This window comes from Protopterus annectens, chromosome 2.part0, assembly GCF_019279795.1.
Source record: "Protopterus annectens isolate FY-2018-M chromosome 2.part0, PAN1.0, whole genome shotgun sequence".
Lineage (NCBI taxonomy): Eukaryota > Metazoa > Chordata > Ceratodontiformes > Protopteridae > Protopterus > Protopterus annectens.
Genome location: NC_056728.1, coordinates 1,833,700,439 through 1,833,712,846, shown reverse-complemented (window position 1 = coordinate 1,833,712,846; position 12,408 = coordinate 1,833,700,439). Strand labels below are relative to the sequence as shown.

The 12,408-nt window shown below is 41.3% G+C and overlaps 1 protein-coding gene across 1 annotated transcript in view; it reads left to right on the top strand.

Moving 5' to 3' along the window:
* SPEN (spen family transcriptional repressor) overlaps positions 1-11,689 on the top strand; it is a 609,081-nt gene extending 597,392 nt beyond the window's left edge. The window contains exons 14-15 of the mRNA XM_044061866.1: positions 3,825-3,983; positions 10,275-11,689. Of these exons, the coding sequence (XP_043917801.1) occupies positions 3,825-3,983; positions 10,275-10,406 (291 nt within the window). The 3' untranslated portion in view covers positions 10,407-11,689. The remainder of the gene's footprint in view (positions 1-3,824; positions 3,984-10,274) is intronic.
* Positions 11,690-12,408: the final 719 nt, after the last annotated feature.

Below are 12,408 nucleotides of genomic sequence, written 5' to 3'. Positions count from 1 at the left end.
AACCTGTCAGTTGCAAAAGAAAAGTTCTGCATGGTCACACTACAGTCCATCATGCCGTACCTGCAAGAGAGCGACTGGATGTGCTCGTTAGAGCTCCAGGATGCTTAGTGTCACATAAAAATGCACAGATGCTCTAGGAGGTTCCTCCGCTTCCGGCTAGGAGTTAGTCATTACCAATTTTGAGCCCTACCCTTTGGTCTCATCACAGCCCCCAGGGTGTTCACCAAAGTGATGGTGGTAGTAGCGGCTCACCTGAAGCTTCAGGGGTTTCAGGTCTACTCATACCTGGACGATTGGCTCCTCACTGCTCCCACCAGGCATCTACTTTCTCAAACCAGGGATTATTTCTTAAATCTCACCCTGCATTTGGGGATCACAATCAATGCATCCAAATGACTTCTAAATCCTGTCCAGGTGATGGACTACATTGGGGCAAGGATAGACACCTTACAGTGCAAAATCTTCCTGACCTCGGAGAGAGTACAAAACCTGAGGATGCATGTCTTTCTGATCTACCATTCTCATCTTCCATCGGCAGAATCAGTGTTGAGGGCCTTGGGTTCAGTGGTGATGACCATTGTGCTTCTTCCATGCACCCAGTTACATATGCGAATTCTACAGTGGACACTAGCTGTGCAATGGTCCCTGTTGGAACTTCCATTATTGTATCTAGTACATCTCATTCGAGTCTGTCAGTCGTCCCTTTTGTGGTGGATGTGCTCTCTAGAGATTTTGGAGGGATGACGCTTTGTTTCAGCCTCTGTCCAAACCACAGTGACCACGGACGCCTCCTAACTCGGGTGGGGGGTTGTTCGGGCAGGACGGTCCAAGGCCTGTGGTCCCCTGTAGAGACCAGCTTGCACATAAACGTTCTGGAGATGAGGGCAGGCCTTTTGGCGTTGCAGACCCTTCATGCCTTTCTTCCTCTGGGAACCATTGCAATTCAGTCAGACAACATGTCAGTGGTCTGGTACGTCAACAAACAGGGAGGGACCTGAGCTTACCCCCTTTGGCATGAGGCCATAGAGTCTGGGAATGGGTGATCTCCACCAGTCGTTTTCTTATAGCAACACACATTCTGGGATGGTCCACCATTCTAGCGGACAGGTTAAGTCAGACTATTCTTATGCCTTACGAGTGGTCTCTGAATCGATCAGTAGCGGTGCAGATCTTCCTGAACTGAGGTCAGCCTTGCTGCGATCTCTTCGCACCTCCTTCCAACTCGAAGTGCAGCAAGTTTTTCACTCTGAACCCTCTGCCGGGGGAGTCCCCCCAGAGATGCTCAAGTCCATGCTTGGCCTCCCAGTCTTCTGTATGCTTACCCTCTAGTACCTCTTATTCCGAGGTTTCTACAGAAAGCTCGTCAACTGGGCAGCAAAGTGATCCTCCTTGCCCGTTTTGGCCTCGACAGGTATGGTTTCCCTTCCTTTGGTCTCACCTTCTGGCTCCGCCCTGGATCTTGGATCCCATTCAGGGTCTGATTACACACCTATCGAGTGTTCCTCATCCGAACCAGGACAGTTTGAAGCTCGCAGCTTGGCTGCTCCAGTTCCTATGATCGCTAGGACTCCTGGATTATCCTCTTCAGTTAGGTCTATTCTGGTGGCTGCTCATAAGTCTTCAACCCAGAAGGTTTACCGCAGTAAATGGAAATGTTTTTCCTTTTGGGCTTCTCAAAGGAGTTTAGACCCCTTCATGGCTTCTATTTCTGCCATTCTTGATTTCATAGCCAATATTTTTCAACAGGGAACTAGTTCTTCTACTATCAGAGTAAAATTGGCTGCCATTTCTCATTTTCATGTTGGTGAGAATTCAGCCTCACTGACCTCCTCCAGACTGTGTAAAGCCTTTATCAAAGGGACATTTCTGTTACGCCCCTCGGTCAAGGATTCTGTTCCCCCATGGGACCTTACTATGGTTCTTCAAGCTTTGGTCACTCCACCTTTTGAGCCTGCTGCAACCACAGATCTAAAATTCTTATCCTGGAAAACAGCATTCCTGGTGGCTATCACTTCTGCTAAGAGGGTTTCAGAATTGCAAGCCGTGTCCATCAAAGTTCCATGTATGATTTTCCATAAAGATAGAGTTTCCCTTCGGATCAATCCGTCCTTTCTTCCTAAGGTGGCATCACAAGTTAATATCAATCAGACCATCAATTTACCTGTTTTCTTTCCTAATTTTGCTTACAAAATGGAATACAAACTCCATTTGTTGGATGTTCGTAGAGTTACGATTTTATTTACACAGAACCAAAAACTTCCGTAAAGCCGATCAACTGTTTGTGTCCTTCTATAGACCCTTTTTGGGTAAACCCATCTCCAATGTCACTATTGCTAGGTGGATTTCCTCATGCATCCTTCAGGTCTATAAGGACAAAGGCAGGTCTTCTCCGGGTCAGGTGAAAGCTCATTCCACTAGGTCCATGGCTACTTCTGCGGCCTTTTGGTCTAGTCTCATTGGATGATATTTGTTCTGCAGCTACTTGGTCCTCATCTCCTATCTTTATTTCTCACTACAAATTAGATTTGACTTCTAGAAAGGAGAGCATCCTTTGGTTCCATGTTGCTCCAGAATATCCTTCCATGAGGGCCACCCAGGAGTTTAGTAGCTGGGGACTCTGTCCCACAGGTTGAAGACCAAATGAAGTAAACTATTTCAGATAAAGATGTTATGTACTCACCATAATGTTCCATCTGAGTAGTTATACTTCATTTGTCTTCAACCATCCCTCCCTCCTTCCCCCTGACCTTGTCATGTGAACAGCCTGCGGGACGCATTTGTAGGTCATAATGTATTTTTCAAGTCGGGTTATCAGTATATAAGGGTCAGCAAACTCGATCTGGGGGTTGGAAAGTAGTGGAGGTGTGTTATGGGTAAGGGGAGGAACTTTAAGCTCAGAGCAGATGCTAGTGAGATTGCCAGCTCGGATCCGGTATCCCACAGGTTGAAGACAAATGATGTATAACTACTCAGATGGAACGTTATGGTGAGTACATAACTTCTTTTTTTTTTAACAGAGAGCTTTTCATTGACACAAGGAGTTGAACAGTAGGAATGAGAAGTGATCAGATTGTCCCCATTCACTGTGCTGAAGCTGTAACCACAAAGTTTTGTATTGTTGGGTTTCTCTTCTATAAACGTTTCATTTTGTCAACATTTTATAGATGGCTTCTCTGTTTAAAATGGTGAACATTTTCAGACAAGTTGCAAATGTGATTTCATAAGTGTTTAAATGGCCCAGCTGAATGCTGACAAAATGTTAAAAAAAAAAAAAAAAAAGTGGGGGAGCATATTAGAATTGCAGGACAGGCTACTCATATTTTAACTTTTAAAATGCACAGAAGTAATTATACAGCTGTAAAGCTCATGCTCAGGGCACTACATTTGTCACGTGTAATATATTTGCCTTTAAACATTTTGGAAGTAAATATTACTGTTGAGTCAAATTCATTGTGTTGTCTGAGGACAGCAGTTCATTAATAGATATATAAATTTGTGTTTCAGCAAAACAAGCACTTCCATTTGAAGTTGTTACCCACAGGATATGTCTTTATAGCAAGTACTTTTCCTACCTTTTGTAATAGTCATATATTTATAAAAATTAGTAAGGGTGTTTCACTGATAACTAGCTCAAATTTGCCATTCCAGAATTAGCAGTGTGTATAGAGGCATGGAATTCCATAGTACAGGTAGGGAAAGGATTAAAACTCATTTTAATTCGGTATTTTTTCCAGGTTTCTAGTAACAAGTTGCATAATAAATTATTTTAAAGTAAAATGTTTTATTTTCATTATGTCATGCCACCATGTTTTTTCTCTTTACAGGTGGAATCTGATTATTGTCTGTTGCTAGCTTTGCCTTGTGGACGAGATCAAGAGGATGTTGTGAATCAAACAGAGTCACTGAAAGCAGCATTTATCAGCTACTTGCAAGCAAAGCAAGCTGCTGGAATCATCAATGTTCCCAACCCAGGATCAAATCAGGTATGACTGTTAGTGCCTCAGAAGAATGCAATCCCATTTCTTTGCTATGTAAACAATCTAATTTTTTCTTGTGTCTCAGGAGAAATGTGTTTAGAAGTCAGAGCCGTCTGCTGAGTTTTCATTTAAGTATGTATTGCCTTGATGAGTTTTATATGATTCTGCATTTATTCTTCCCTTCATGTACTTTTTTAGATTCAGTAGTTACGCCCATGATATACAATAGATGTGCATTATAAGCATCATTTGCAGGAAATCATAAAATACATGGGAAATATTTAAAGATAGATGATGTTACTCTGGTATGAACGTTTTCTGTTGTCCAATATCCCTAGGGGAGCTTGGATGCTTTTTCACGTTATTAATGCTAGGGGGAGCCTGTCTTTAAAAATGTGTACACCACATGAAGTGAACAGTCAAACCACTTTGTTTCTTGAGTTTGTCAGCTATTTCCAAGGTCTTGATCTTTTTAAGTGTTAAGTGCAGTCATTTATTTTCATCTGTTTTATATAGGGCCTTATTAATATTATTGACTTACATTTGGTGTATTTCTAATTCTGCCCAACAATAGAGAATTATTGTCAAGTCCTCTTATTGATGTCTGATTCCTCCTCTATACTGTCATTTTCATTGTCTTTTCTGCTTAGGAGAGAATCACAGTATCAGCAGCTGAGTACTGTGGTACTTTTAGTCTGATGTTTACAATAAGAACTTTCTTAGAGTTGTGAGATTAATATCTTTAACCTTTAACTGTTATAATAATAGCTCCAGTTATTTCTGTTCATACTTATTCTTCCATTTTGACTAGATTGACTAAAAAGTATGCAAAAGGAAACATTTGTCAGAAAGGTATTCTAAATTAAAATGTAAGCAGTAAGAGTCTCCTACAAAGAAAAGTAAGAAATTTAGATAACCATTTGAAATGTTGGGACCCACTAGAGCAAGTCCCAAAAATACGGCGACTGAATGGCTGAAAGATCGGACTTTTATATACCAATTCGGAGTCTGAAAAGCTGAATGCAAGTAGTCCCAGCAACTCTGATCAGGTTAGAAAGACGGACCCTTCAGTGTTGACCATTGCATGTCCAATGCATCATAGTTTTCATCCTGTACAGTCTCCCTGTTCCTTAAGAGGAAGATTTTCTTATTTTGTAGTACCGTGTTTCACTGTCATCACAGACAAATTGGTAGGAAAAAAATATCAGCAGGTTGTGCCATGGAGTTCTGCACCACTCTTTTTCTATGTCCTTTTCCTTCTATCCAAGAGTCCGTTGAGCCTGGAGGAGGAGGAGGGTGAAACTCTGTTATTCAGGCCAGCCATCATAGCCCCTGTGGGAAGGAATTTGAAAAAAAGTGAATTAAAAAGAGCATCATGTGGTGCCTCTGCAGCCACTGGTAACTCATAGTCCATCATAATACCCACATGTCCAACGTGCTGGCAGCACATGTCTGAGCCTGGATCCTGTGCTGCACACTTATGCTGCCAAAATCCTGACTTCTGCTCCTACCAAAAGCAGGAATGACTGCTGCTGGATAGTGTTCCAACTGTGGAAGCTGTCTTCTGAGAAAAGGTTAGAGAGGGCTTCTCTCAGGTTATGATTACCTCACAGGGATGGCACCCACACGAGTGCTCCCAACACTTTAGGAAATGATCAGACAGGGTTACAAGCAGCCAGTTGTCTCTCACACAGAGACTTCCGCATGCTGTCTTTTTTGTCTAGATCAGTCGAGTGACATGACTGATTGTCCTATTTTGCTTATTTTAATCCGTGGACCATCAGGTGCAACGTAGGATCCTTAGAACTTCACCCAAAAATCATGCAGTTGGCCAAGCATGCTGTGGCATCCACCAGTTCTCCTGCTGATTTCCCTAGTAAAAGGAAAGGAAGTACTCAGAGGAGAAATTTATTTGGGTAATAATGACACTTAAGAGACTTCGTAAGTGCAAGTGGTCACTTTCTTGGTTCATTTATCAGGTACCTTCTGTAGAATAGGCCTTTGGCACAACTTCTCAATAGGCTGCCATACTTTCAGCCCTTGGCACAGTCTTTTTTTGGCTTCTAGTCTCCTACCTCTCCTGGTCTTGCTCCAGAATTGCAGGGCTGGTTGTGGTTCTTAAGGCTGTCCTAGGAGCTTCGCCATATTTGCTTCCATCTGAAGGGGATTTCCTTTGTATGCCTGATCCACTTCCCATTCCCCACCCTCCACACTCATTGACCACGTCCCAAGGCAGCTCCTGTCTGTAGACCACACCTCCCCTTGGGAGCATCATCAGTAAGCACCCTCTCCTCCCTGCAGATCTGTCAGTCTCCTGAACCATTAATCAAACCCGGGTCAACTAGGCTTTACTCAGGGCTTTTTCCCTGTACATCAGCGGAGCAGCCCCACCCTGTCACAACCTTTTGAGCCAAAACAGGAAGGTTATTTGTGTGGCCCAGAGTCCATACATAGGTATCAGGTTCCAAACTGCGCATCATTGTTTCTGAGGTGAAGGCTGATGTCCCTATGATACTTGGTCAGAAGGAAGCCAAAGAGGACTGCATCAAGGTCACTAGTGTTCACCCAAGACCTACAGACTGACCACATGTCCAAACAGACTCAAGACACCCAAACAGTCCTCAGTTTGTTTTGCCTAGCTCCAACTACATCTCGACATCCTACCACCTTGGTCTCTATAAAGAATGTATTTAAATTGACCCATGATTTCATGAAATGTATGAACTGTAGGCAACCAACATCTGACAAAGCTTTTTCTACGTAGAGGTACCATTTGTAAAAAAATGTGAGCCTTCTCTTCAGAGCAATGTAGATACTTCAGATTTAGTGGTAGAGGAGCTGATGTAGGTCATATTCATGTCTTCTGTCTCTTACATGAAGTCTGACATTGAGGGCAACTGATCCTCACCACCTGAAGATCATTTCTTTGGAGATTCCCTTTCTAGGATGAAGGAGACCCTCACCTCTGAGGCCAGCAGGTTCTTCCAATGTTACATTACATTTAAGATGCATACTTCAGCCATTTCTGCCTCTCTGTACTGGAACCCACTGTTTTCTCCCAGTCGCCAATGAAACAATTCCTAAAAGGAATTTTGCATCTGACTTCCTGCAACAAACAGATTTCCACACACTGGAACCTTAATTTTGTATTAGAAAAGCTTACTGCCTCACTGCTCCCCCTCCCCAACACACACACACACTCACTCTCACACACACTCACTCACTTACACACACACACACACACACACACACACACACACACACACACTCTCTCTCTCTCTCACACACACACACACACACTCACTCACACACTGAGCTAGCTGCTTCCACTGCTTTTAGTTTTCTATCCTGCTGTAGCCCTCACTTCAGTCAAAATTGCAAGCTGTCTTGAGCATGGAGCCCTTCAAAGATAGGATTCTGTGCGAACAGGGTTACCCTATATACTAATCCCACTTTCATGCCAAAAGTGATTACAGAACTGTCACTACATCTAACCAGTTTGCCAATATTTTTTCCTTCACCTCAGAACAAGGGGGAGAGAATCTTGCACTCCCTAGATGTACACAGAGAACTAAAATATTATTTAGAGAGGACAGAACAATTCAGGAAGTCTGAACAGCTCTTAATAGCCTTTGCAAAAGGGCAGATCAGGAATATCTGTCAACAAGCAGACTGTCTCAAAATGGATTGCCTGCTGCATTACCTTCATTACATCCACCGTGGGAAACCAATTCATGGTACAGTGAGATTCCAATAGGGCCACGGTTACTACTGCAGCCTTCCTTAGAGATGAAATAGCACAGACCATTCTGGAAGCAGCTTCCTGGTTATTTCTCAATACCTTTGAGAAGCATTGCAACTTAAAATACATTTCCAGAGCCGGGGCAGGTTTTGCCACAGCCATTTTGTAGGACTTCATGTCTTCTGCTCTGTCTACATGCCAGTCACCTTGTTTTCTGTAAGCTGTGGGAGTCATCCCAGGAGTCACTGTTGCAGTACTGACTTACTGTACAGTTGTGTAGTAACTTCCCATAAATGTTGATGTTTTCTGTTGCAGTACCCATTCCCTCCCAAATTCCCTCTTGTCTTCTTCTTCCCATGACCTCCTCCTCCCCAAAGAGGTAGGCTGCCCTAGCAGTTGCTGGTTTAGAGGTAGGGGTCCTTCGGATCATTTTTGTACACCTGAGATGGGTCACCCTTTGATGTACCATGCTTTGTCTTCTAGGAGCCATTCCTTTAACTGCTGTTGGCAAGAAGGGCCTGAAGATCATGTCGGCCAATATCACTTTATACCACTGATGCCCTGATATTGCTTGGGCATAGAGGTGGAAGATAAAAACTTTGGTAATCAGGATGGCTGTCTGACTCCTGTAGGCAGGAATCCAGAGAGTAATGCAACAGTGAATATGCATTTATGTAAAGGTCCTGTACAACTACACTTTAACAGATCTTCTTCTGTTTTATACCCTGGTGTGATGGGCCCTCCATTCATGTACCTTACCAAAAATTGACCTCTCAGCAGAGATCAGTGTTCAGAAGCACATTTAAATAGTAATGTAAAAGTGTTGTAAAAATGTGTCCAATGTTGTCTGTTTTCATCTCATTCAACCTTTTTCTTGAATAGCTAGGGTCATTTTTAAGAAGGAAGAGTCTCTAGTCTACTTTATCTCTCTTTCAGCTGTGATTTGAGCCTAGAGATTTATTGTAGAATCTGCTGTCTGCCTGTTTTTGTTATACATAAGGATTTAAAGGGTTATTCTTGGAAACCATGGGTACAGTATTGCTTGGTAGTGAGTCACTGGTAGGAGATCAGCAAGTTTTGAAGTGGGATACCTTTAAAGTTAGTCTGGCTGTTTAATTGAAGACAGTGACTTTGTCCTTTTTTCCAGTTGCAAGAACTCCATATCTAACATTGAAGAACTCCCATGATAGGCCTGTGGTTGGCCTAACCTCTGCTACACTGACATTTTGCATTTTTGTCTCAGACGCTCCTTCTCTGGGGTGCGTGTGACCTAAGATTGTGTATGCCATGATATCTGTCACATGCTGTACTGAGACACATCACGTCACCCCCTGAGCCTGCCAGTTCTGTTCTTCTGCTTTAATGATTTGAATCTCTAGTGGAAGAGTTTTCATGTTTGATGCCTGAAGTAAACAAGCTTACAAAATATTCATATGGGGGCTATCAAATAACAATCCAAGGGCAACCAGCATTTTTCCTGCTATATGGTGTGTGTATGTGGGTGTATAAATGCAGTAAAAAAAATAAACATTGAGGTAGGTATTTAATTAACTCCTGTCAAGCACACAAATAATCAACAGCTTAAAACATTAGAAGTAAATTCTGCATAAAGCAAAATCTACTTCAGCTGAATATAGAGCAAACAAAAAAAATAGATACACAATGCTGTAACCACATTTCTGCAGTTGTGATATCAGTGTAACATTACAGTTTTTCATCATCAAAAGGTACAGAATCCATCGTGTAATCCAAACATGCACACACTTAAGTAAATCCTACATGCAGATAATTCTAAACCAGAAGTGTAGTACCTTTCAGCTGTTACAACAGCTGTGTCACTGTTTTACCCTGTAGACATGCAACAGAAATAAAAACATCTAGAGCCCTTCTTCATGCCATGCACACACAAAATACTATGGAGGAAGCCTTGCTGCTTACACTTTGTATGCTTTAGCTTACTTGTTAGTTGACTATTGCATAGCTCATTAAATTGAGTTTTATATACTTTTTTAAAATATATAACTGCCTCTAACTTTGTATGTATGCGAAACTGTAAAGCCATCTGTTCGTCTGCTGAGAAGTTAACTTTACGTGTGTGTGTCAGGTTTGGAAGATTACTCTTTAGCAAGTTTGGCAGCTCTGCTGTGATGTGATGGTTTGGGGTGCAGATTTCTTACTTTTTTTTTTTGTTGGAGGATATGAATATCACATTGAGTATATTGTACATACATAACACCATAGTTAACCATCAGCAACCTGGATTTGGCACAAAAATGTAAAATTTTTACTTGTACCTCCAAGTTGGATATGTCTTGTTTTCTTTCCCCTGCTAGAGGTTGACCACACTTTTCTTGTTTAGATTTTTCCTTACAATACTGTTTCCTGTACTTTGGAGAAAGCTGTATTTCACGTTTGTATCTATCAGTGAGAAAGAATTCACTGTAATATTTTTTTTTCCTGTGGCAAAAGTAGAAAGAAAGAGTAACCAAAACTGATGTATTTTGTTATTTTGAGATTCCACAACTGCTAACAATAATTCTCTGTCTCTCTTTCAGCCAGCGTATGTTCTCCAGATCTTCCCACCATGTGAATTCTCTGAAAACCATTTGTCACGCCTAGCTCCAGATCTTTTGGCCAGCATCTCCAACATCTCCCCTCATCTTATGATAGTCATCGCTTCTGTATGAGGATTGCTTTTGATTTGAATTTCACATCTGTTTTGTGGATTTACAGACTAAAAGTGGAACATCCCCACCAAGCTACCAGCTTCTGGACCAAATAGACCTGGACTGTACTGTTGGTCTAGAGCTGCAATCCTGTATTGTTTACATATTGTTTCGCTGTGGATTGAGGAGTGTGTGCTCCAACGGCAGATGCATTTTATTCTCTCAGCTGCTCTGGGAACTTAATAGTCCTGGGAACTTATCTTGAGAAAGGATCAGCACTGCTGTTGCACTATATTAGTGATTTGGATCTTGAAGACTTGCTGTGACATAGTGGATGTCTTGAGACCTGCAAGTGGACTAGTGATTAGAGACAGGACCTGGGAAATCCTGTTGCGTTCCAGTGAGTCGAGGATCATTGCACACATTTCAAATTTTCTTGCTGCAGCCATTTTCCTTCCTGCCTGTAGACCTTCTTCATCCATTTTATGGGATGTACAGTTTACAAAAAAGGGAAATTTTGTTTTTCTTTTTTCGGTGGGACATTCAGAACTGTGTGTGCGCGAGTGTGTGTATATATAGCTGTTTATATATAATATATATAAATATATATATGTGTAAATATATATATATATATCTATATAGATATATATATCTTGAGCAGACTTTAAAAACCTCCCCAAACATACTTTTTTTTTAATCTGTGCCAAAATGTGTTTTCAGAGAAAAAGAAAATCTTATTTTCATATTCAGACTTTGTATTGTCATTAATTCATAAGTGCGCTTCAGTTTAACATTGCCTTTCTTTTTCCCCCATCAGGATCTATACACCAGTCCAAGGTTGCTTTACTTTGGTCTCATTAATTTATGAAACTGCTTTCAGTAAAAAATTTTTAACATGGACAAAAACAAAATGACTGTAAAATTGGTTTGAGCCAGAACCAAGCCTCTTTAGTCAAGACTGCAAGGGGAGTACACAAGGGGCAGAGGACTTATGGGGGGAGGCAAAGAGAGGTGTTATTAAATCTGAGCCAGCCAGGATTTCTGTACTTGAGCTACTCTCTCCAACCGTAGCTGATGTCTCCTTGTGATTTTAGTGGCACTGTACATACTACTTTTGGATTCCTGTGTTTATTTTCTTCTTTATTGTCATTAACTTGTAAAAAGGCAAAAACTGAAAAAATGACCAACTTGAACCATGTTTCAGTTTTGTGGTGTAAATATTTGTAAAACTCCAAAGTGACAGTTCATGGTAATGTTGAAGGCACTTATAATTTTGATACACAGAATAAAAAAGAAAAAATACCCGTGAAGTCTCTTTTTTTTAATTTTACATTTTTATAAACCGAAAGCCAATAATGCTCGTATTGGATCATTGCCTATATATATATATATATATATATATATATATATATATATATATATATATATATATATATATATTTATTTATTTTTACATGGAGCTAAAGGTTATAATTGTGTAGGACAATTGCCTGTTTTTAAATTCTAGATCTTATTTAAAGATGCTATTCCAGCACTTTCCTTGCACACAAAGCCAGCTGTGTTGACATACAGGGGATAAAGCCCCTAACTACAGCCCATGCAACCTGAGTTTTAGTAACTCAGACATCTGCCGGAACCAAAACAGGAGGAAAAGGAGTGAAGGTGTGTGTGCCTGCTCTCCTATCTGGGGGGAGAGGTGTCCAGACCATGCACACAGACTGATTTCCCTGATGGAAACCAGAGAAATGTGCACATGTGCTCTTCATTGGTGGTGGTGGTGTATGCAGGCTTACATCATGCCTGGACGTAACCGTCCTGTTCAATGCCTATTGCATATCATTCTAGTAGAGTGCCTATTAGGCATGTGTGAAGTGTTAGGGACTCCTGCTGAAAATCCATGCATGGCTTGTTTATCAATGGCCTCTGTCATTTGTCCCTCACTCTGATAAGGGGGACAAATGTATCAGATTGGCCAAAAAATCCCTTTATCAGATGCATTAATTTTGTCCCTTTTCTTGCTAAT